Source organism: Macaca nemestrina, chromosome 17 (genome assembly GCF_043159975.1).
Source record: "Macaca nemestrina isolate mMacNem1 chromosome 17, mMacNem.hap1, whole genome shotgun sequence".
Taxonomy (NCBI): Eukaryota; Metazoa; Chordata; class Mammalia; order Primates; family Cercopithecidae; genus Macaca; species Macaca nemestrina.
In genome coordinates this window covers 59,973,561-59,998,632 of record NC_092141.1, presented here as the reverse complement: position 1 = coordinate 59,998,632, position 25,072 = coordinate 59,973,561, and the positions used below count along the sequence as shown (strand labels likewise).

General features: G+C 48.8%; 2 protein-coding genes and 1 non-coding gene across 9 annotated transcripts in view; 2 read left to right on the top strand and 1 right to left on the bottom strand.

The window, feature by feature from the left end:
- The first annotated feature begins 2,218 nt into the window (after positions 1–2,218).
- Positions 2,219–2,290, top strand: TRNAQ-UUG (transfer RNA glutamine (anticodon UUG)). The gene has a single exon. It is a non-coding gene; the product is annotated as a tRNA-Gln (tRNA).
- A 495-nt stretch (positions 2,291–2,785) lies between these two features.
- The window catches only part of LOC105472340 (ABI family member 3), a 35,386-nt gene continuing 13,099 nt past the window's right edge, over positions 2,786–25,072 (top strand). Inside the window, exons 1-2 of one of the 5 annotated variants that reach the window (XM_071082984.1) lie at positions 2,786–2,947; positions 17,577–17,706. Coding sequence is in view for 3 of the 5 variants with exons in the window: in XM_011725494.3 (XP_011723796.2) it covers positions 19,536–19,652 (117 nt within the window). In the remaining 2 variants the exon portion in view is untranslated. Of the gene's footprint in view, positions 2,948–17,576; positions 17,707–19,382; positions 19,653–25,072 lie in introns of those variants that run through there. The other 4 variants (XM_011725494.3, XM_071082983.1, XM_011725495.2 and 1 more) reach the window with 4 other exon arrangements.
- LOC105472342 (G protein subunit gamma transducin 2) lies at positions 15,069–19,407 on the bottom strand. 3 transcript variants are annotated; one of them, XM_011725497.2, is made up of 4 exons: positions 19,255–19,407; positions 17,661–17,770; positions 16,162–16,267; positions 15,069–15,705 (listed from the first exon to the last, which is right to left on the bottom strand). In XM_011725497.2, the coding sequence occupies exons 3-4, from the start codon at positions 16,243–16,245 to the stop codon at positions 15,580–15,582; spliced, it is 210 nt and encodes a 69-aa protein (XP_011723799.1). In that variant the 5' UTR covers positions 16,246–16,267; positions 17,661–17,770; positions 19,255–19,407; the 3' UTR covers positions 15,069–15,579. The 3 variants fall into 3 exon arrangements, with proteins under 3 accessions (XP_011723799.1, XP_011723798.1, XP_011723800.1); XM_011725496.2 differs by having other exon boundaries at positions 19,211–19,405; XM_011725498.3 differs by lacking the exon at positions 19,255–19,407 and adding an exon at positions 17,912–18,047.

Genomic DNA, 25,072 nt, shown 5'->3' with positions numbered 1-25,072 from the left:
ATATACAAGAGTTATTTTTCTTCAAGTAATATGGAAAAACAGAAAAGTCCTTATAAATTTACTCCCCAGAGATAAATCATCAACAGAGCATTTCAGATTTAGGCTACCATGGTCTTGACTGCATGCAACAGAAAATGACTGGGTACATTAAGCAAGAAAAGAGATTTATTGGAGGGATGTGAGATAGCTCAGAGCCCCAGAGAGAGGCTAGAAAAGCAAACTCAGGAAGATGGACAAAGCCCAAGGGGAACTGGGCAGCCAGGACCTCAGGCAAGCTAAGGATCCTAGGCCGTGTGGTTAGGATGCCAGTTCTGCTGCCAATGGGCATGGCCTGGCTGCCCCCACTGCCCCTGGGACACTGGGTGTCACAGCCAACACTAGCAGCAGAACGAGTTCTAAAATGCCCTTGCTTGTGGGCATCAGTCTCTGGATTTTAAGTCTAATTGGTCAAGTTACGTCTCATTCTGACTGCTGGAGAGTGAGTTAATCTACCTCGGGGCACAGCGGCTGTCACCCAGATCTACACAGTGTTGGTGCCCTCAAGAAAGGAAGTCAGATGTCACAAGTCAAATAAATGGTAAATGTTCATTACACACATGTATAACTTTGTTTATAAGTCATGGGATATTATACATATTACTATATTTTGTTAGTATATATTATATATGAATTAGACATTAGTATATATTATTAATGATGTATTTTATTTTTATATAATTGTTATATAATTAATATATACTATATTATTATACACACTAATTGGTACAACACTATTATACATACAAATTGGTAAGTAGATTTTACCTGTTATTATATTGTTATACAAATTGGTATGTATACATACTAACTGGTAAGTTGATTTTATTATTTTTATGCATAATTGGCAAGTAGTTTTGTTTGGGCCTGTATATCTTTTTTTTTTTTTTTTTTTTTTTTTTTTTTTTTTTTTTTTTTTTTTTGAGACGGAGTCTTGCTCTGTCCCCCAGGCTGGAGTGCAGTGGCGCGATCTCGGCTCACTGCAAGCTCCGCCTCCTGGGTTTACGCCATTCTCCTGCCTCAGCCTCCCGAGTAGCTGGGACTACAGGCGCCCGCCACCTCGCCCGGCTAGTTTTTTTTGTTTTTAGTAGAGACAGGGTTTCACCGTGTTAGCCAGGATGGTCTCGATCTCCTGACCTTGTGATCCGCCCGCCTCGGCCTCCCAAAGTGCTGGGATTACAGGCTTGAGCCACCGCACCCGGCCTGTATATCTTTTTATATCATTACAATAAGTTATTCCCTAAATTCTTGCACAATATTGTGTAGATATTGTTATTAACCAATTTTCACTTGGACATTTATTTTGTTTTTTACTATTATAAATAACACAGCTGAGAACATCCTGGTACATGTGTCTTGGCACTTGCCTTGGTGTTTCCGTAGGTTAGTCTCAAAGGTGAAACTGCTGAGTCATACGGCGTGTAAAAATTAAATGTAGCCAGATTGACCTGCAGAAACATCCGTTTACATAGACATTCACTAAAATGTGGGAGAGAGCCCAGAGGGGAATGTCTTTTTCAACGATCTGATTTAATCCTAAAGTTAAGGATAATCGCCCAGCAAGGAAGGGTATCTGGGTGTTATCTCAGCAGTCCCACTTGGTGGTTTTTAATTAGGCACACAAGCAAGTGGAGGCGAAACTTTGGAACGGTTTCCCCTTGAGAGCTCTAGCCACGTGAAACAGTAGGACTCGCACCGACGCGGTCAGGCTGCCGGCGCAAATTTCAAAGTCTCCGTTCCCGCGTCCCTGGGGCGCCTGGGGTTTGAACCGTTAGTACCCCACTTGCCAGTCCGCTTCCCTTCCCGCTTGGCCAAAACACCTCTTCTAAAGTACCCCCCTAACGTAAATAAACAAACAACCCAGGCTCCGTGCGCCGCGCCTCCTGCGCTGGAACTGAGGTTGGAGCAGGCTTTCCCCGGACCCATTCCGGCCCCACATAGCCAACCCTGCCAGCCTGCTGCCTTTCCGACCTCCCAGCCCCTGGAGGAGCGCAGGAAGACAGGATAACCCCAGGACCAGAAACGCCTGGAAAGGGAAGGACGCAGAAGCCCTCGCCGCGCAGCCCGTGAGTCCCCGGCCCAGGGCCCAGTCTGGCAAACGCGGACACGGCCGCCTCTGTGGAAAGACCGCCCAGAGCTCTCCTGGCTTGAGGAGACTCGTGGCCGTCTAAAGCAGCCAGCAGGTCCCATGGTGTAATGGTTAGCACTCTGGACTTTGAATCCAGCGATCCGAGTTCAAATCTCGGTGGGACCTCGCCATATCTTTTGGTCCTGCAATTCCTGTTTTGGGGACCGCTTCCGGCAGCGGCCACCTCGGGTTGTGTAGGTATCCCCAGTGACCGGTCAGGCAGCGGCTTAGGGTCCCTCCTCCTCTCTCAAGATGTTTTCATTTCAGGGCCGTCCTAAGCGTGTCAGTGCGCACGCGCGAGAGTCGGGCAGAAAAATGTGTTGCTGGGAGAGCGAACGCGACTTTACCCTGGAGGGAAACTTCCGAAAGAACCCGAAGGATCCGGAGGATGCTGCTTCGGGCTGGGCATAGATAGGTCGGCCGGTCTAGGAGGTCCCCGGGGGCCGAGGGGGCCGGCATGTTTCTTATTGGCTACTGAGCAAGCGCGATACGTTACTGCTGCCTGAGCCGCCAACGAAGTGGCTCGACCGAACCAAGGGGCGGGGAAATGGCGCCTGCGGGACTCCGATTGGTCACGAACAATAACGAGGCTGCAGTCCCCAGAGGGGTATTTTCTTGGGGTCCGGCACGCACCCTAGTGTGTTTGTGTTGGTTGTCGGGTGCTGAGTGAGGTCGTCTGTGTCTGTCAGTCAGAAAACAGTCCCTTAGGCTGTATGCGGTGGCTCACGCCTGTAATCACAGCACTTTGGGAGGCCGGAGTTCGAGACCAGCCTGGCCAAGATGGTGAGCTGTCGTCTCAACTAAAAATACAAAAATTAGCCGGGCGTGGTGACGCGCGCCTGTAATCTCAGCTACTAGGGAGGTTGAGGCAGGAGAATGGCTTGAACCCGGGAAGTGGAGGTTGCAGTGAGCCGAGATCGCGCCAGTGAATTCCAGCCTGGGAGACAGAGCGAGACTTGAAAGGAAAGGGAAAGGGAGGGGAAAGGGAAGGGAAAGGAAAGGGAAAAGAAAGGAAAAAGAAAAGAAAAAGGGGAGGGGAGGGGAGGACAGTCCCTTAGATGCTGCAGCTGGTGAAAGAGGAGAGACAGAGAGAGAGAGAGAGACAGAGAGAGAGAAGGTGCGGGGGCGGGGCGGAGGGGGGGAACAGGAGGAAGAAAGAGAGAGAGAGAAAGAAAAGAAAAAAGAAAAGAAAAGAAAAACAGTTTCTTGACTAAGGGACCGATTCTTCAGCTCGCCAGGGCGTCTTAAGGGAGTCCTCACCCGCTCTGGTCCAGGATCCGTGTTTAGGGTGCTGAGCAGGCACACGTGCTTTGCGAGGAAGGGCATACCTTTAGGATTGTATAAGAGAGACGTGTGTGAAGCAGCTTCTTTGGATCAGCATCTGGGTTTTGTGAGGTGCCTGTCCCTCTAGGATAAGTGACAAGGGAGCCCGCTGACGCATTTATGATCTCCCTACATGGTGATTGGCACTGGTTATACGTTCCCGCCCCTTGGGAGGATGCCACAGAAACAGAGGGGATCCTTGCGCTGTTCTCCCACCTCTCCCCTGAGCACCCGTCCTCCCCACCCTACCCCACCCCACACTCCCTAAACGGTTGAATGGATCTGTGTGTATGAGCAATCCCAGCCTCAAAAATGCCTAGCCATGAGAGATGAAAGGATTTGCTCCACCAGACCGTAAAGCTTATTATCAACTGCAAGCTATAGAAATTGCGGTAGTTCGGTACTGGTGCCAGGCTGGTCTCGAACTCCTGACCTCAGGTGATCCACCCGCCTCGGCCTCCCAAAGTGTTGGGATTACAGGTGTGAGCCACTGAACCCGGCCTAATTTTTGTATCTTTAGTAGAGACAGGGTTACACCATGTTGCCCAGACTGGTCTCGAACTCCTGAGCTCAAGCGATCTGCCCACCTTGGCCTCCCAAAGTGCTGGGATTACAGGCGTGAGCCACCTCGCCCAGCCAGGAAAAGACATTTTTAATGCATAACTGACAAATAAATATAGATTACAATAGAAAAATCCAGCCAGGAGTGGTGGCTCACACCTGTAATCCCAACACTTTGGGAGGCTGAGGCAGGCATTACTTGAGCCCAGGAGTTGGAGACCAGCCTGAGCAATATGACAAAAACCCATCTCTACTAAAAATACACAAATTGGCTGAGTGTGGTGGTGCACACCTGTGGTCCCAGCTACTCAGGAGGCTGAGGCAGGAGGATGGCTTGAGCCCTTGGGGTCAAAGCTTCAGTGAGCCATGATTGCACCACTGCACTCCAACCTTGGTGACAGAGCGAGATCCTGTGTCAAAAATAAAATAAAGTAGGGAAAATACATGGTCAGTTTGGGTTTAAAAAAGAAAAAAGAAGAAGAAGAAAAATCCTAAAAATCAATAAGAAAAGACAATCTAATAGAAAAATAACAAAAGGCTTGAACAGGCACTTCACTGAGAAAGGAAACTGAAAATAACTGATATACATATGAAAAGATGCAAGAGATCATTAGTCATCATGCAAATGCAAATTAAAAACTCAATCAGATACCACTACACACTCACCAGAATGCCAATGCTGTATGTTAAGAATATGGAATAATATGAACCTTCGTAGGAGTGTAAATTGGTGGAAGACAGTTTGATGTTACTAAACTTGGAAATGCTAGACCCTGTGATTTAGCAATTTCTCTCTTGCCCATATATTCACAGAAATGTGTGCATATGTGCACCTAGAGACATACATAAGAATGTTAGGCTGGGCAAGGTGGCACATGCCTGCAATTCTAGCACTTTGGGAGGCCGAGGCAGGAGGATCACTTGAGACCAGGAGTTTGAGACCAGCTTGGGCAACATAGTGAGACCCCATCTCTATTTTAAATAAAAGAAAAGTTTGCCCACCAAGGGGAAGTCAGGATAAAGATTCTCTGCTTTGGGCCAGTCAAACCACATCTGGAGGATTGAGATCAATTCTAGGTATCACACAAAGACATTGGTAAATTTCATCCTGCCACTAACTGGCTGTGTAATTTGGGTAAGCAATTTAAGTGTTCTGAGCCTTATATGCAAAAGGATAATAACAGTACCTTTTGCATAGCAGTGTTGTGAGAATTAGCAAAATAGAAATGAAAAGTGCTTATATCTATATCTGATCCATAATATAGTCAAGAATGGTAACTGGTAGAGAAACAACTAGAATAGTGAAGTCTGTGGAAGCTCAGATACTTGAGAAACACAAATACTTATACCAAGAGGAAAACGAAACTTAGAGGTCACAAGATAGCTTTCTTAGTTTATTTGCCTATTTGTTCCTAGTCTGGATTACAACAGAGGTGGAGAATTAGAACTCATGGGTGGAAGTTAGAGGGGCAAAGAGGATGAACGTTCTAACAACTTGAGCTGTCCATTGGCAGAACACTGTAATTACCCAGGGGGTTCTTCCTGCCCACTGCACAGACCAAATCAATTCTCCAAGACCTTAGCATTGCATTAAAGAAAGAGTTCAATTGACACGAGGTCTGCCACATGGGAGATGGAGTTATTTTATTTTATTTTTTTAGACAGAGTCTCATTCTGTCATCCAGGCTGGAGTGCAGTGGTGTGATCTTGGCTCACTGCAATCTGCCTCCTGGGTTCAAGCGATTCTCCTGCCTCAGCCTCCCAAGTAGCTGGGATTACAGGCATGCACCACCACACCCGGCTAATTTTTGTATTTTTAGTAGAGATGGGGTTTTGCCATGTTGACTAGGCTGGTCTTGAACTCCTGACCTCAGGTGATCCGTCCGCCTCGACCTCTCAAAGTGCTGGGATTACAGGCGTGAGCCACTGTGCCCAGCCCGGAGATGGAGTTATTACTCAAATCAATCTCCCTGAAGGCTCATAAATTGGGGTTTTTACGAACAATTTGATGAGCAGGGGGCTAGGAATGGGCACTGCTGACTGGTTAGGGATTAAATCACAGGGGTGTGGAAAATGGTCCTTCTGTGCTGCATCTGCCTCTTGGTGGGGCCACAGGCCCAGTTAAGTCATGAATCACTGATCTAGGTGGGATCTGTCAGTTGCCAGAATGCATCTCAAAAGACCAAGCCTAGGTTTTACAGTAGTGATGTTATCTACAGGGCGGGCAAATCACAAATCTTGTGACCTCTGACCACATGACCTCTGAGCAATAAAGGATTATAGGAACTATGCCTACATTTTTGGTCCCTGAGCAAGGAGGAGGTTAGTTTTAGGGAGGGACCATTATCATCCTTGCTTTCAAGTTAAACTATAAACCAAATTCCTCTCATGTTTAGTTTGGCCTTTGTGCAGGAATGAGCCAAAGACAGCCCATCTGTGAGGCTAGAAGCAAGATGGAGTTGGCCATGTCAGATTTCTTTTACTGTCAGAATCTTTGCAAAGGTGGTTTCAACATGCTTGAGAAATACTGAGCTGCTGGTCCCTGAAGTCTTCCAGAGAGGCTCAAAGCTGTTTGTCAGTTGTGAGTGTAGGAAGATTTCTGCACTCAGATGGAGATTGAGCTCCACAAAAGGTACCCTGCCTTCCTCTCTGAGGCTTGGTTCGTCTGTGAATCCTCATTCCCAGTTTAGGACTTTACTCACCATGAGCTTTTTCATTATTTCTCCGTGACTTTCACCATTTTTTGTTCGTTTGTACTAAGACTCTCAGTAAGATACCTGTTTTTCATCAGAAACCAGTATACACATACACACATGCACAAAACTGAAATAAAGGTTTAAGAAACAATATGTACTCCACTCCCACTGCTTCACTTGACTAACCTTGTAAAAACAAACAAACAAAAAATAGTAAATTAAACAAAAATAATATTTGACTTGGCGTGATGGCTCACACCTATAATCCCAACACTTTGTGGGAGCTGAGGTGGGAGGATCACTTGAGCCCAGGAATTTGAGACCAGCCTGGGCAATGTAGTGAGACCTCCTCTTTACAAAAAATTAAAAAATTAGCCGAGCTTGGTGGCATGTGCTCCTCTAGTCATGGTGACTGAGGAGGCTGAAGGAAGAGGATCACTTGAGCCCCATAGGTTGAAGCTGCAGTAAGCTGTGATCAGGCCACTGCGCTCCAACCCGAGTGACACAGCAAGACCCTGTCTCAAATAAATAAAAAGAAATAATATTTACCCTTACACATGTAAAAGTACCCTCTATTTTTTCTTTTCTTTTCTTTCCTTTTTTTTTTTTTTTTTTTTTCTTTTGAGACAAGGTCTCACTCTGTTGCCCAGGCTGGAGTTCAGTGTTGTGATCAAATGATCCTCCCACCTCAGCCTCTCCAGGAGCTGGGGCTACAGGTGCGAGTCACCACACCTGGCTAATTTTTGTATTTTTAGTAGAGACAGGGTTTCACCGTGTTGGTCAGGCTGGTCTCGAACTCCTGATCTCAGGTGATCCGTCTGTCTCAGTCTCCCAAAGTGCTGGGATTACAGGCATGAGCCACCACACCCAGCCTCTGATATTTTCTATGTAGTTTATATTTTTTAAACCGGTCACGATCTACTAACTTGATTCTAGAACCCATAGTTGGTAAAACACTTAGACACTCACTACCATCCCAGCTGGCCTTCTTCTCCTAGCTCCAGCTTCTCTGAGACCTCCTTTACATTTCCATCTCTTTCTATGCCCAGTAGCATAGGAAGAACCTCTCTTTCTCCTCACAGCAGTCTGAAAGCCTCTTCCAATGGTTTTATTCTGGTGAAGGGGCCCAGGGCATAGCACGCTGTAGCCCCAAATTTCTGGGTTTAGGTGATCCTTCTGCCTCAGCCTCCTGAGCAGCTAGGACTACAGGTGCAGACCACTGTGTCCTGTGTAAGCCTATAAGTTATAAAATACATACAGTCTTTTTTTTTTTTTTTTGAGATGGGATCTCACTCCAATGCCCAGGCTGGAGTGTAGTGATGTGATCATGGCTCACTGCAGCCTTGACCACCTGGGTTCAAGCAACCCTCCCACCTCAGCCTCCCAAGTAGCTGGGACCACAGGCATGTGCCACCACATCTGGCTAATTTTTGTATTTTTTGTAGAGATGGGATTTTGCCATGTTGCCCAGGCTGGTCTTGAGCTCCTGGGCTTAAGCGATCTGCCAGCCCTGGCCTCCGAAAGTGCTGGGATTACAGGCATGCGCCAATGCGCCTGGCCCACACATAGTCTTTTAACACCTACCATGCTCTTGGTGCTAGAAATACAAAATTTAAAAAAGACTTAGCTGGGTGCAGTGGCTCACGCCTGTTATCCCAGCTCTTTGGGAGGCCAAGGTCGATGGATCACTTGAGGTCAGGAGTTTGAGAACAGCCTGGCCAACATGGTGAAACCCCATCACTATTAAAAATACAAAAATTAGCTGGGTGTGGTGGTGCATGCCTATAATCCCAGCTAATCGGGAGGCTGAGGCAGGAGAATTGCTTGAACCTGGGAGGCGGAGGTTGCAGTGAGCTGAGATCGTGCCACGGCACTCCAGCCTGGGCGACAGAGTGAGACTATCTCAAAAACAAACAAACAAACAAACAAACAAACAAGACTTGCTCCATGCCCTCAAGGAGTTTGAAATCTTGACCGATAAATCAAAGACTAAAGTACAGTGTAAAATGAAAAGCAAGGCTCAGGAGTATATGTGGATGAAATGTAAGTGAAATACAGGTGTAGGTAAGGTATAAAAAGAAATCCAGACGAAAGCTCGGAATAGCATGGGAGTGCTACCATTTCTGTAAAAAGGGGAGAACATTTATATGGCTTGTGTGTGCATAAAATATCTCTGCAAGGCTGCATGAGAAACTGGAACATTGATTTCTCCAGGAATGAAACCAGAGAGAGAAAAGGAGGGAGAGACTGTTCACTGTACCCTTTTACACCTCTTGAATTTTGAACTCCCTAATTTTTCATTACTTCTTCATTCAGTCACAAAGTCTCTAGGGACTCAAGAAGCCAGAGAAAGCTTAAAGTGATGTTTCAACCTAGTTGTGACTTACTATCCGGATTAGCTAGATGAAGAAGCGGCAGCAGGCTGGGGGGGTGTTTCAAGCCCTGCATAAACTGGTCAAGGAATAAAAGAAGCTCCATATTGAATGCGTGGAGCCTAGGGAGCCAGGGTAGGGGTTGGGGGTGAGTAGGAGGCAGAGCTGAGGCCCCAGAGGTATAAGGGCCCCTCATGTGGAAGGGCCTTGGTGGCTTTGGTGCCCAGGAGTCTAGATTTGGTCTCACAGGAGGTGGAGAGTGAAGAAGGGCCTTAAGCAAGGGAGCTGCAGAGAACCTACCAGCAGCCGAGGGCAGAGTGGGCTGCAGCCGGGCTAGGAAGGTGGGGAGTTTCGCAGGAGACTGTGGAATCATCAGGGTAAAAGGTGACCAAGCTTTAACTGAGGACCAGGCAGAGGCAGTAAAGCGATAAACAGATGAACATGTGAGAGCTTTAGAGGGTGGCTCCATCAGGAATTAGCTTGCTTAGGAATTAGTGTGATTAGATGGGCTGCCGGTGGGGGGGAGCAGGGGAGCGGCAAGGCCGTGCGTACGTGGTTCTTCTTCCTTCTCTCTCCTCTCCCGGCTTCCCTGGTCCCTGCTTCCTCAGTTCTGATGCTGCAGGCGATCAGTCCCCCACCTCTCCCATTTCCGTGGTCTGGTAGAGAATAAGAAAATCAGAGGGGCCAAGGGGACGATGAGTAACTACTCCAAAGTCACCTCCCTGCCCTTCTCCTACCCCAGCTTCTGTCAGAAATGAAGGAGGAGGGAGAGGAGGGCAGGGAGCAAGATATTTTTGGTGCTTAATTCAAACCCTGCCTGCAACTCTGCCCCTGCATGAATATCCTACCTCTTCCATCAGACCAGGGCCTCTGTCTCCCTACACACGACCAGCCACAGAATGTGTGGAGCCCAGTGTAAAATGAAAATGTGTAGGTCTTGTTAAAAAATTATTAAGAATTTCTAGATGAGGACAGCAGAGTGTTAAATCTAGCATGCGCCCTTCTAAGCAGGAGACCCTGTGTGACAGTAGAGGTTGAACGCCTATAAAGCTGGTTCTGTCCCCAGGCCTCAAGGTCAAGTAGGGAATTGTGTGTGGGCGGGGGGTGGGGGCGGTGGCGTTGGGAGGCAAGAGGCTGTGACTTACTTTTCCAGAGGTACTAAGGTCATGGTGGGGTAATCCCTGTCCCCACCTCACTCCTTGCTGGCTTCATGGGTAAGATCCGGAAGGCCCAAGGGTGGGTGGGGCGGGGCTGTCTAACCTACTAGGAAGGATTTCTAGCTGCTGCCAGCTCCAGGAGCTGAGACCACATTAGCCAGTCCGCTGTTCCCCCTCCCCGCCTTGTAAGGCCGAGGAATCCCATCCTGGGAGTCTCTGGTGCAGTGTGGAAGGAGAGTGATACAGAATTGAAAACTTGAGAATGATTCCGTTCCATGTTACTTGACATGGAAATCAAGGCATTCAAGAGCATTCCCTTTCGCTTACTCCCTTTTCCTGGCTTGGCATCCTTTTACTGCTCAGGACCATTGGAATCTCAATTATGTGGTTTCTGCCAACAGCCTCACACGTCTGACCCTCTATGCTTGGTCTTCTTCACACTCCTCTTTACCCACCCCAGCCTGAGTTTCTGGAGTTCCTCCAAACTCTATTCTTGACCCTCCTTCTCTCAATCCACACAGTCCTCTTGGTCAATCTCGCCCACTTTTGTTGTATCAGCTGCTACCTCTCAGTGATCCTCAACAGGTGTGCAAAGGGAGGAGGAGAAGCCTATGGAGTCACGTGGGATCACCTAGTGGGGAGGGCTTTCCAACTGGTGACACTACCATTCACCTAGTCATCCACAGAGGAAACCAGAAGTCATCCTTGATAATTTCTTCTCCATCCTTCCAACATTCAGTCAATCTCTAGGTCCTGAAAATTCTACTTCTTCACTACCTCTCCAGTTCATCTCCTCTCCATTCTTACCCTTCCTTCCCAATTCAGTTCCTAATCACTTCGGGTGGCTGGATCATAGTGATTCTCCTTTCTCTGGAAACTGACGTTCTGAGGGTGGCCCTGAAAGTCAGCAGAGAATGGAATTTCTTCCTCTCTGATTCTTGGGACGCAATTAAGGTTTGATTCAGATGATCAAGATCTTGGAGTATAAGTGAATTGAAGACAAGGAGATCTGGGGAGAGCTTTGTGGCTGGACCTCTTTGGGTGAACCTGGAAACTGAAAATCCACATCACAAACAGGTTTACCAGAAGGCTCCCTGCAAAAGAGACTTTTCACAAGCCATAGACAGGGACCAAGGGGCTGTCTAGAGCTCATGAAACAAAGCAGACAGAGAAGCAGGAATAGAGGCTATGCCTGGGTAGAATAGCATGGACTTCTCTTCATCAAGGCCAATGTAGCTCTGCTACTGCCCAGTGAGCTGGCAATGGTGAAACCCTGAGCCCCTCATACAGTACCAGACCTCAAGGCAACCATCCAGTTCTCTGGTGGCAGGTCAATGGAAGGGACACAGAATTGTCCTCACTGGAATAGGCACTTTTTCAGGAATTGAGTTTGCATTCCCTGCCAACACCACCATCTATGGACTCGTGGGATGTCTTCTAGGCAACTGTGGTGTCCTAGACCAGGCTAGCTCCAACCAAGAAGCTCTTCCCAGCAAAAGAAGTAAGGCATTAAATGCAATGTGGGTCCTGTAACAGAAAAATGGCATTAGTGAAAAAGCTAGGAAAATCCAAATAAAGTCTGGAGTTCAGTTAACAGTGTTACACAAATGCTAATTTTTAATTTTAAAAGTACCAGGGTTATGAAGATGTTAACATTAGGGGAACCTGGGTTAAGGGAACTCTCAGTACTAACTTTGCAACTCCTCTGTAAATCTAAAATTCTTCAAAATAAAACTACCAAAGAAACAAAAAGAAATAAGGTTGGGGCTAATGTCAACAGGATTTGCTGATCTCACCATGTGTCTGTTATCTAGAAGCAAGTGGCTTTACAGAGTGATAGGCTGTTCTAGTAAAGACCCAGGGTGGTGCCAGGTAGGTGGACACCACTTTGCAAAGACTAAGTGATGTCAGAAAGGTTGCTGGCTGTGCTGTGAATGGAACCAGAAACAACTTACAGTGTTTTCCCTTCATGGCTAAAAAACTCGAGGATCTCTAGGCTAGAGGAGGGAAAGGATGGCTCAGATGGCATCAATGACCCACTCTCAGAATGATCATTCTTGTCCTCCTAATCAACAGTGTGAAGGTCTGGGCATGCAACAAAGGAATGCTACCTGCTGGGCGCAGTGGCGCACACCTGTAATCCCAGCACTTTGGAAGGCCACGGCAGTCAGATCACCTGAAGTCGGGAGTTCGAGACCAGCCTGACCAACATGGAGAAACCCCATCTCTACTAAAAATACAAAATTAGCCGGGCATGGTGGTGCATGCCTGTTATCCCAGCTACTTGGGAAGACTGAGGCAGGAGAATCACTTGAACCTGGGAGGTGGAGGTTGCAGTGAGCCAAGATCAGGCCATTTCACACCAGCCTGGGCAACAAGAGCAAAATTCTGTCTCAGAAAAAAAGAAGAAAAAAAGCAAAAGAAGGAAAGAAGGAAGGAAGGAAGCAAGGAAGGAAGGAAAGAAAAAGAAAGAAAGAGAAAGAAAGAAAGAAAAAAGAAAGAGAAAGAAAGAAAGAGAATGAAAGAAAGAAAGAGAAAGAGAGAGAAGGAGGGAGGGAGGGAAGGAAGGAAGCCACAGGGCACAATGTCATAATCCCTTTATAAGCTGAGATTTCTACCCTGCCATTTCAGGCTCCTTATGGCATTAGGAAGAGACAGAAAAGGGAGTCAGAGTGTCAGGCTGATGACTGACCCTGAGACTCAGGGAGTCCTGTGATTGTTACCACACCCTGTGGTGGCCAGGAAAGGTACAGGAGGAACCAGAGAACATCTGGGGCACATTGTACCCTGTGGAACGGTGGGCTGAAGAAACTGCTACTCTAATCAGAGTCCCACCAAGGGTTCAAGAGCCTCAGGAACAGAGATTAGAGTTGCCGCTCTGGATCCAGAACCCCAACCAGTGAGAGCCTGCCTGAAGACAGGAGAATAAGGACTGGGCAGGTGGAAGAGGAAGCTGTAGCCACATGGCCAATGGCCGCATGACTGGCGCTCCCATCTTTTTTTCCTTCCTTACTGTTGGAGCCCTATGGAATATTTACCTTTCCCTGTTTTTTTGAAGGAAGAATTACTGTCTTTAATGTTTTCTCTTTCTCATTCCTCATCTTTTCCTTCTCTTGAGCAGACTATATGAAGAGTGGTTGAATTGACACCAGCTTGCAGAATGGTGAGATGGAGTCAGGATGGAATTGGGAATTGGAGATCCTGGATTTTGACCACAGAGGCCCCGTGACCTCACCCTTGAGGCTGTGACCAGCTGGGGAAGGGAGGCTGTGGCTGTAGTATGTAGGATGACTATTAGATTAGGTTTATTTTCAGAGACTTGCTTTCATTTCTATCTAGTAAACCCTACAAGCCAGAAACTTGGATGCTATCCTTGACAACTCATTCTCCTTCACTCACAACTCAAAGAAATGTCAAGATCTGAAAACTTTATTTCCCAAAGAACTCATCAACTTACCTACTGCCCCCAAGACTTACAGCCACTGCCCTAATTCAGGTCTTCCTCACTTTACCCCTGATGGAACAATCACCTCCTTAATTGCCTCTCTGCCTTCACTCTTTCCCTGTTCAATCTTGTCAAGAGCAAATTTCCAGCCAGGCTTGGTAGCTCATGCCTATAATCTCAGCACTTTGGGAGACCAAGGCAGGAGGATTGCTTGAGGCCAGGAGTTCAAGATCAGCCTGTGCAATATAGTGAGACCCTGTCGCTACAAAAAAATTTAAAAATTAGCCAAGCGTGGTGGCACACACCTGTAGTCCCAGCTACGTGGGGGGCTGGGGTGGGAGGATTGCTTGAGCCCAGGAGGCAGAGGCTGCAGTGAGCCATGATTGTGCCCCTGCACTCCAACCTGGGCGACAGAGAAAGACTTTGTCACCCTCCCTACCAGAAAAGCAAATTTCCTTCTAACATTACCAAGTCACTCCCAGCAAATAAGTTTGTTTAGTTCAGCAAGCCAGACCCCACTAGTCACCTCCAAGCCCTCTCTAGCACAGATCCTAAGGATCTAGACCTCTTGACATCCCCACTCCAACCTGATTGGTGCTCCCATTCAAACCATGGTCCTTTCTCATATCATGCCTCTGTTTATACTGGCCCACCAGAAGTGCCATCCATCCACCCATTGACAACTTAACCCTTTAGAACTCAGCTCGAGATATCACCTCCTTCTAAAGGCCTTTCCTGTCTTTCTTCCAAGGACTCAACGCACCTCTTCAGCAAGATTAGGTAGCCCTCCTATGGGATTCCATCATATCCCTCGCAGACCTCTCTGATGTTGCACTGAGCTCATTGTATCATGAGTGCTGGTTTGTCTGCAGCTCCTTCAGTCCTTTCCATGCCGGCAAGGCCCAGGAATTGGTCTCATCCATCACTACATTCCCAGTCCTTAGCAGGATCCAGCCTCCCTTCTGCTAACCAGAATCTGCTTAAATACCTTCCTAGGCTTCCTATTGCCCTTAGGATGAAGAACAAAGTTCCTAACTGAGTTCACCAAAAGGTCCTTCAAGACTTGACCCCAATCTCCTTCTCTAGCCTCATGCTTTTCCAGCCCCCATTCTGCGCCCCTCGACAGCATTTACATTGACATTGCTCATTGCCCTGAATGTCTTTCTGCTGTGTGTTCCTACACGGCCCTTGACTCTCCCCATTGTAGCATTTATGGACTTAATTGTAAATTGTTTCATGTCTTCTCCACCAAATTCCATGAAAATAGGAGCCATGTTCGTCTTGCTCACTCTTCCATCCATAGTGCCCAGCACTAACAGACTACTCGACAATATTAAATAAGTCATGAAATCATAACTTCACAAACTCCTGTTGTCATCAGGCCATCTGGGGTGATCTAAATGACTAGGAACAGGATCACAGGGTAGGACATGATATGGGGGGACAGGACCGCCCCCAACCCAAACTAATCTGGCGTGGAAATGCTTTTTTCCTAGGAAGAGAGTGGAGGGAAAAGACGGAGGGGTTCTAAGGTGGTGTAAATGCTTCCTAAGGACTGCCCTCTGGGGTCTCATGGTATCGCAGGCTCCTCACACCCCACCACCCCTGGGGCCAACTGCTTGGCCAGCCACACTGTCCTCAGAGTGTTCCAGCAAAGTCAGCAGAGACCCAGCAGATGGAGGAAATAATGGGAGAAAAGAGTGGAAAGTGGGAGTGGGGAATGGGTTCACAATGCATTTGTTCAGGGATCTTTACTCATTCTGTGATGAAGAGAAGGTGACACTTCATTGGCTCACTGGGGGTCTAGGAGACTTGGGCTTGGCTGAAGAGGGACAGACACTCAGGGCGGGGCTCCGTGCCATCAGCTTATCAGACAGCCGCCTTTCTCTTTGAAGGGATTCTTGTCCTCAGGGATCCCTTTGAGAAAAGGGTCGTTTCCTGCTTGGGCCTCCACATACTCCTTGATTTCCTTTCCCGCTTTGGAAATCTGTGAGAATACAAAAAATGTTTTAGGTCCTTGCTACTTTCTCTGGATCCATGATTTGGTCAGTGCTGGTAAAACAGGCTTCTGGGCAGGGCAGAGACAGAGGCCAAAGAGGAGAAAGACACAGGGGACAGACAGATGTTCGGGGGTGTGAGTTCCTCGATCTGACCCATAACACTGACCCTGACCTTCATGGACTGCTTGGCCAGAGCCAGCCCAGATGCAGGGCTGGACACACTGAGCTCTCCAAGGCCCTGAGGCTCTCTCTTGTGCTGAGGGAGGCTGGCACCTTCACAGAGTCAACCCCAGCCTTTCTCTGCATCCTATCCCATCCCAGAGGTACCTCCTGCTGCTTCTGCGGCCCTGGAATAGTCCCACCACCCTTTCTGGTCACTTCCTCCTTCCTGGGGCTCATCAGGAACAGGAAGGGAAGAGCAGGGATGGGGCGAGGAGGCTCACCGGAATTCTTGTGTTTTTCACTTCCTTCTTTAGCTGCTCCACCTCCATCTTCAACAGATCCTTCTCGCTGAGATCCTGGGCCATCCTGCCCTAGACAGACCTGATCCTGGAAAGGATTCAGCAGCCAGGATCATAAATCTCATCAGCTCTCCCAGCTCCCTCCACACCTCAACTTCTAGCATCTCCCCTGCCATATCCCTCAGTTCAGGCCCCTCATCATTCAACAGATATTCACTCCATCCTTGCACGCCCTGCCTCTTCGAGAGCCTGGGCTCAGGAGGGGAGGAAACTCCCAGTCTGATGGGAAAGGGACAATTTTTGCCTTTGGATTGACTGTCTACGGAGGAAATCTGGATTATCTGTCTACAGAGCCATCTGTCTGTCTGTCTACAGAGGAAACAGAGAAGAAAGAAGAAGGAGTTTCTTTCGGAGAGGAAGATCTGGGAAGCAATATTATTGTTTCATATAGTGACTCAGAGTTTTCCTCTTTCTCTACAAGTCCAGCACGGGAGAGTATACAATAATGTTCAAGAGAAGGGGGTCTTGGCCAGGCATGGTGGCTCACCCCTATAATTCCAGCACTTTGGGAGGCCGAGGTGGGAGGATCGCTTGAGCCCAGGAGTTCAAGATCAGCCTGGCCAACATGGCGAAACCTCGTCTCTACAAAAGATAGAAAAATTAGCCAGGGTTGGTGGTGAGTGCCTGTAATCGCAGCTACTCAGAAGTCTGAGGTACGAGAATCGCTTGAACCCAGGAGGCGAAGGTTGCAGTGAGCTGAGATCATGCCACTGCACTCCAGCCTGGGTGACAGAGTGCAACTGTCTCAAAAAATAAAAAAAGATCCCGGGTGCAGTGTCTCGTGCCTGTAATCCCAGCACTTTGGGAGGACAGGCAGATCACCTGAGGTCGAAGGTTTGAGACCAGCCTCGCCAACATGGTGAAACCCCATCTCTACTAAAAACACAACAAATAGGCAAGCGTGGTGGCGGGCACCTGTAATCCCAGCTACTCAGGAGGCTGAGGCAGGAGAATTGCTTGAACCCAGAAGACGGAGGTTGCAGTGAGCCGAGATCACACCACTGCACTCCAGCTTAGGCAACAAGAGTGAGACTCCGTCTCAAAAAAAAAAAAAAAAAAAGAGAGACAAGGGGGTCTGGAGCTTGCCAGACTCCAACTCTGATCCCAGCTCTGCTGCTTCCTTACTGCTTCCTTAGTGTGGCCTTAGGGAAGTCACTCAACTTCTTTGAGTATTTCCCCAGCTGCAGATGGATATTAAAAAAACCTACCACATGCAATTATTGTGGGTACTAAGAAAATAATGTCTATAAAATATTATAATATACTACCTGGCACATAATGAACACTTAATACACTTATTATCACTAATAATGCTATTGTTATTATTATCACTGCAGGGTTATCAGGAAGGCCTGCCTGGTGCCTAGCCCCAGTGATACTAAGGGTAGATCCCAGCCCAGTGCAACCTCAGCACCTCTCACCTGCCACAGAAGAACACACTTTCCAAGTCACTTGTCCTGGACTCAGGTAAGATAGTGTTTGAGCCTCCTAGTTCTTCATCAGCTGAAAATCTTCAGATAAAGCAGATGGCCTGGAAACCAAAATCTCTAATGCCTAAGCTGATCATAGGCTCAAAGTTCTAAGCCCATCACCCGCCTGAGCCTTCAAGCCCTCACTGCCGCAGAGAGACAGACATCCTCCCCACAAAAACAAACTTGAAAACAGAAGCCACCTTTTCACCACCTTGCCCTGTGTTAGCCTCACTCTTTTGGTGACCTCACTAGCTTAGAGCCTGCAGCGCTTCTATTTCCCCACCTCCACCTCACAGCCCCGCCTGCCCCCTTTTGCTTGCTTTCTCCTCCTTCCCTTCCCACCTCTGAGCATGCTCTGAGGCTGTCCTTCCTCCTGCGGCAAGTCCTAGACCGGCCCCTAACCTCCCTAACCAAGGTGCCTTGTGCGCCCATTGGATCCCCACTGTTTCACCTTACGAAGTTCTGCTAGCTCACTCTTCATCCACTCATTCAATAAATATGTACTTGCTCACCATGCTGTGCCACTTAGTACTTGGGGCATGGCCACCTCTAATGCCTCTGTTCAAGCTTCTTTGCTGCCACACCTCCCTCTGAGTCCTGAATGTGGGTTCCTGAGCACAGGACCCACATTCTGTTTTTTTCTTGCTCTCCCCCAAGGACCACCCAAGGGCTATGCCATTTAACAGACATTGAGCTCCTGCTCTGGCTGACACCCATCCAATGACAAGGGACCCGCTGAAGGAGCAAAAGTTAAGGGACCAATATGGTCGGTGGGAGGTCCTCTTACTCTCCTGTCTCTAGGATGACAGGCTTGGTGGTAGGAGGGGCAGAGAGGAGGCCCGCGGTCCATCCTAACTTCCCTGCTCCAGGACCCAGTCCAACTCTCAGCTGGGAGCTCTAAGAGTTTGAAATCAGGACAGGATCCTGGAGGTCGTCTGGTCCAACTGTCCTGTTAATGCATGAACTACAGCCCATACCTCCTAGGCAGGCTCAGTGCTCTGTCCACCGCTGCTTCCTAAAACCAACAAATTGATCTGGAATTTGAACCTGGTGCTTCTCAAATCCAAGTCCTTCCTGTTGTCTAATCTGAGTTCCTCACATTACACTTGGTCAATTTCATCTCGTCCTGCCTTCATGAGCACAGAGCATGTAGGGCAGATCTTCATCACACACTACCCTTCGCAGGCTTACTAACACCCCTCTGGGACCTCTCTGGTCATGTCTTCCTGGTGTCCAACCCTGACCCCTCTTGCTGCCACATCGGCTGTTTTCTATTTTTGCTGTGCTGCCGTCCCACAGTCCTCTCTGGTATGACCAGTCTCCATATCCTATCCACCCTCCACTCCCCTGTCCCTTGGTGACTCATCCCCGAGCTTCCCAAGGAAGCCCCCACCCTCTGCCCTTTCCTCCCGCCTTCCATGAGTGGAAAATCCACCTCCACCCCCTATAGCAGGCCAGCCCCCTTCCTCCCCAGTCTCCCACCCCATCCCCCCACCGACCAGTTTCCTCTCCAGGACCAGGGAGCAATCACAGCTGCCCCGACCTTGGCTTCCTCTGCTGGGTGGGATTGGGGGCTGGGCCCCCAAATGGGCCCCTGGCTTCCCCCTTCCTCTGGGCAGGGGACAGAGAGGCACAGGCTCGGGGAGCAGGACTGACTTCCTCTTGTCCCGGAATGAGCATGCCTGCCCTTTGCAAGCAGGTTTGGGTCTCACGCAGAGGAAACCAAAAGCAGTAAGAGGGAGGGAAGGCAGAACAACCAATCAAGGGCAGGGTGAGACTCAAAACGAGCGGGCTCCCTGGGGAGCCAGACAGAGGCTGGGGGTGATGGCGGAGCTACAGCAGCTGCAGGAGTTTGAGATCCCCACGGGCCGGGAGGCTCTGAGGGGCAACCACAGTGCCCTGCTGCGGGTTGCTGACTACTGCGAGGACAACTATGTGCAGGTAGGTAGAGCGGGCGGAGGACTGACACCCCAGCCCCTGGAGGGCGGACCCTGAGCCCAGCCCCAAGTGGGGCCCTGGGAGCCATCCTGACAGTGCTTGTCTTGGGCCTTGGCTGAGAAATCCTCCCACTCCAGACTTCAGCTTCATCCCAGACCCCAATACTTAACTCTGACCCCATACTACCCAAGCCCCCACTGTGCCCTTTCTGTCTCGCCTCAGAGATGTCTGGGACAGACAGTGCGATTCCATCCTGTTCTCAGATGTCACTGCAGGTTCATCCTTCTGAGTCCCCCAGGTCGATCCAGAGACCCAAAGCCTCCGTCCTCACACAGATGCTGGCGATCATTCTATTTCCAGGCCAGCTCTGGGTGACGCTTCAGAAGAACTTCCCAAACAGCACAGTGAACCTGAGATGGACCCTGAGTTTGGGAGAGTGGGGATAAGGCAGAGTAGGCTGGGCTAAAGAGAGGGGATCTCATGCAGAGGGAGGGGGATGGCCCACATGACTGCTGGGAGCAGGCTACTAGCAAAAGATAAGGAGGTAGCATTGTAGAACAGTTTTTAAATTGTGTGGTTGTCCTGGGGCTGAGAGTATAGATTCCTGGATTCAGGGAGGAGAGGCAAGGCAACTTAGCCATGATGGAAATCACTTCTGTTATTTCATTAATCTGTACAACTACCTTGTGAGATACGTATTATAATTCCTATTTTACACATGTGGAAACAGTAGCTCAGGGAGGTGAGGTGACTTGTCCAAGGCCGCACAGCTCCAAACAGCAGAGCCAGGCATTCCCATATTTTTGCTCTTGTTGCCCAGGCTGGAGTGCAATGGCTCGATCTCGACTCACTATAACCTCCACCTTCCGGGTTCAAGAGATTCTCCTGCCTCAGCCTCCTGAGTAGCTGGAATTACAGGCATGTACCACCATGCCTGGCTAATTTTATATTTTTAGTAGAGACAGGGTTTTGCCATGTTGGTCAGTCTGGTCTCGAACTCCTGACACCTCAGGTGATCCACCTGCCTCGGCCTCCCAAAGTTCTGGGATTATAGGAGTGAGCCACCATGCCCGGCCAGTCTTTTTTTTTTTTTTTTTCTTTTTTTGAGACAGGGTCTCCTCTGTCGCTCAGGCTGGAGTGCTGTGGCATGATCGTAGCTCACATAGCTTCACTGCAGCCTTGAACTCCTAGGCTCAAGCAATCCTCCCACCTCAGCCTTCTGAGTAGCTGGGACTACAGGCGCATGCCACCATGCCTGGCTAATTTTTTTTATTTTATTTTGTAAAGACAGGGTCTCCATATGTAGCCCAGGCTGGTCTTGAACTCCTGGCCTCAAGTGATCTGCCCACCTTGGTCTCCCAAAGTTCTGGGATTACAGGCGTAAGCCACCACATTTGGGCTTACCTGACTCCTGACGCCAAGCCCTTTCCTCTCCATCTTTCTGCCTCCCTACACACTATGTGACTTTACGACAGTTTATTTGCACTCTCTGTACCCGGTTTCCTCTGCTCCCTGAAGAGCTGCAGGCTAACCTTGTTACCCCTTGGGCAAAACTTTATTTTTCTAACCTGTACTAACCGAACTATGAGAACAGGCATAGAGACCTCGTAGCATAGTAAGAATGTTGAAAAAAGAAATAAATGAGGAACAAGTGCTCATGGGAAATGGCAGATTAAAGAGAGTCAGTGATGACAGCAGTTAAAACTCTCTGGACCCTTCCCTTGGGCCAGGCATGTCACCAGCATGGCCTCCCTTCATCCTCATCTGAAGTCCAGTGAGGCGAGTCCCATTCTCACTTCACAATGAGGAAGCTGAGGTTTGGAAAGGTTAAGTCACTTTCCCAGAGGTCTCCTAGCTAGTGTCAGAGCCTGAATTCAAACCCAGAAATCTGATTCCAGAGCCCACTCCCTATGCCACTAACTGAAAATGCTACTCTGGGTATCATTTCGGTCTGTGTAGTTGTTGAATGACCACCTGCAGATGAGACAGAATGAGGCTTGCAAACCAGCGCATCCTCCTAGCACAGAAGGGCATGTTCCCTCTACGGACAAGGATCCAAGCAGTCCTTTCCATTCCTTCCATAACTTCTGCACACCTCAAAGAGCTTCCGCAGGGCTCTCATTTGCACACACAGTGTTCACACACAATTTGGGGTCACAAAGACCTAAGTCCAGTTTCCAGCTCTGCCACCTACCAACTACAGGAACTGTGGCAAGTTCCTCCTCTGATTCTCATGCCTGCCTTCAGGGGTGGCTCCATGGGTTCAATATAAAAATGTATCAAAGCATTTAGCCTAGTGCCAGCCCCTTCAGAAGAGCAGGATAAATGGCAGCTCTTACCATGACTATCATCATCATTATCATTCATTGGAAAGATGGATAATAAGAATCAGTTCTAAGGAGGAGAAGCTGTCCTTGCAAAAATACATGGCGTGAGAAGCCTTGACCCAACTTGGAATCCTTGGATTCCTGCTTCTTTCATGCAGAACAATAACTACTAGAACACACAACCTGTTACCTTTCCTGGCCTTTCTGAGGATCTTTGTCTAGGCAAATGCCTAGGAAGTTTATGGATCTCAGAACTGCTGTTACCTAAGGCCTGATTCCCCTACCCTCCATCCCCATCTGCAGCCCCTCTCTCCCCACACCACCCAGATGCTAGGAAACCCATGGGGAATTAGGGAAGGCAGACCAGGGTCACCTGCAGAGTTCTCCGCCAGGGTTGACTGACTTTACAGACAGGGTAATTTGCATGACGAACAAGCACTCAGCCGCAGAGATGGATCTCAGATGCTTGTCCCCGCAGACCTAACTTTGGGCCAGGAGCAAAGCCAGGGGTCAGTAGGTGTTCAGGCTCCAGGTGCCCAGAGCTGGGCCCAAGCAGACACTTTTCCTGTTTGGGCCAACAATTCCACATGTCAGCTTGGGGAGGAAACTGTACAGGAGAAGGCAGGCAAGCTAAGAAATCTGGGTGGAGATGGAGGAGTAGTCACTGCTCAGTTCTGGGCCTGTTTCCTCATTTGGTAAAGGAAGGTCCTGAACTAAATCAAGACCTGCTATCCTGTCTGGTTTTAATATCCTGGGTTGATTTCTTTGCCTTTTCAAGATTCTTGGTGACATATGCTGAGGAGATGTAAGTTTTGTTGCATACGCTGATGAGATGTAAATAAACATGCAAATGAGCATCTCTTTCCTGCTGTTGGAAAAGACAGACAGGGAGGAGAGAGCCACCGCATGGGCTTCCGGGGAGGTCCTGGCTCAGGCTCCATTAGAGGCTCCCAAGTGTCTCTCAGACCTTGCTCTGAGAGTTTGTAGGTCTGCTCGCCATTGACAGGCCCTGAGGGGCATCTGAGGGCTCAAGGAAGGGGATCCCAGTGTGTACCCTTGCCTGTTGGCCCACTGGCCCTACCCTAGATTCACCCTGGACTTGCCCCCTACCTGCATTAGGAAGGTACAGGCTAGAGTATGGCAACTCCATGACCCAACAAGAGATGAGGAAGCTGCCTGGGGAACCAAACGACCAGAGAAGTTTTGCCCTAGCCCCCACTGCCTGATCTGGGACCAAAAAAAATTTCTTGGCCAGGCACAGTGGCTCACGCCTATAATCCCAGCACTTTGGGAGGCCAAGGTGGGCAGATCACCTGAGGTCGGGAGTTTGAGATCAGCCTGACCAACATGGAGAAACCCCATCTCTACTAAAAATACAAAAAATTAGCTGGGTGTGGTGGTGCATGCCTGTAATCCCAGCTACTCGCGAGGCTGAGGCAGGAGAATCGCTTGAACCTGGGAGGCGGAGGTTGCAGTGAGCTGAGATCGTGCCATTGCACTCCAGCCTGGGCAACAAGAGCGAAATTCCATCTCAAAAAACAAACGAACAAACAAAAAAACTTCTTGCCTTCAGCCACTGCCTGCTTACCCCTCCTGCACTGACTGGCAGTGTGACCCTGGCCAGTGTCTGGCACAGTGCCTAGAATACAGTGACAATGTGCCCAGAGAATGTTTGGGATCCCATTCGACCTGCTAATTAACTCACAAGTGCGTATTTGTGAAGAATCTTCTGCGTGTTGGGTGTGATTCCATGATGGGATACAGGATGAAACAGACAAGCTCCCTGCTCTCATGACACTTCCATTTAAGGGAGGGTGGGTAGATAATAAAAAAAAAAATTCATAGATAATGTTTGATAGTGCTAAATGCCATGTAGAAAAGAGAATAAGGTAAATATGATAAAGAGGCAGTGAAGGCATGGGCTGGGGGAAATCTTAGTGTGGTGAAGGAAGGTGTTTCTGGGAAACTGAGGCCTGCTAATAAGGATTCCGAAAATAAGTACAGCATGTGCCAAGGCCCCGAGGCAGAAACAGTTCAGCTTGTTCAGGAACAGAAACCCAATGGCCAATGTGGCTGGAGGGGAGAGTGGGAGAGGGGGAGTGATGAAGAGAAAGGCAGGAGCCAGACCTGGAGGGGCTATATGTAGGCCACGGTTGGAAGCTTGAATTTTATCCTCAGGGTATTAGAAAGCTATTAGAGGGAATGAATGAATAAAGTCCCTCTGTTCTGGGCCTCAGTTTCCTTATTTGAGTTCCCAAACACCAATCTGCAGACTGGAGCTAAAGAGTCACATGGAAAGCTTTTTTTTGGTTTGTTTTTGAGACAGGGTCTCACTCTGTCATCCAGGCTGGAGAGAAGTGATGTGATTTTGGCTCACTGCAACCTCTGACTCCTGGGTTCAAGTGATTCTTTTTTTTTTTTTTTTTTTTTTTTTTGAGACGGAGTCTTGCTCTGTCGCCCAGGCTGGAGTGCAGTGGCGCGATCTCGGCTCACTGCAAGCTCCGCCTCCCGGGTTCACGCCATTCTCCTGCCTCAGCCTCCCGAGTAGCTGGGACTACAGGCGCCCACAACCGCGCCCGGCTAATTTTTTGTATTTTTAGTAGAGACGGGGTTTCACCGTGGTCTCGATCTCCTGACCTTGTGATCCACCCGCCTCGGCCTCCCAAAGTGCTGGGATTACAGGCGTGAGCCACCGCGCCCGGCAGGTTCAAGTGATTCTTATGCCTCAGCCTCCTGAGTAGCTGGGATTACAGGCACGCACCACCATGCCTGGCTAATTTTTGTATTTTTAGTAGAGACGAGGTTTTGCCATTGTAGCCAGGCTGGTCTTGAACTCCCGACCTCAAGTGATTTGCCTGCCTGGGCCTCCCAAAGTAGTGGGATTATAGGCGTGAGCCACTGCGCCTGACATGGTTTGTTGTGTTTAAGAATGTCGGCTGGGTGCGGTGGCTCACGCCTGTAATCCCAACACTTTGGGAGGCCGAGGCGGGCAAATCACCTGAGGTCGAGAGTTTGAGACCACCAGCCTGATCAACGTGGAGAAGCCCTGTCTCTACTAAAAAAAAAAAAAATACAAAATAAGCCGAGCATGGTGGT

Excerpts from the sequence above, each read along its gene's own strand:
- LOC105472342 (XM_011725497.2), bottom strand. The coding sequence starts at position 16,245 with ATGGCCCAGGATCTCAGCGAGAAGGATCTGTTGAAGATGGAGGTGGAG. Across the intron at positions 15,706-16,161 it reads TGAAAAACACAAGAATTCCG|ATTTCCAAAGCGGGAAAGGA; the intron begins GTGAGCCTCCTC and ends GTATTCTCACAG.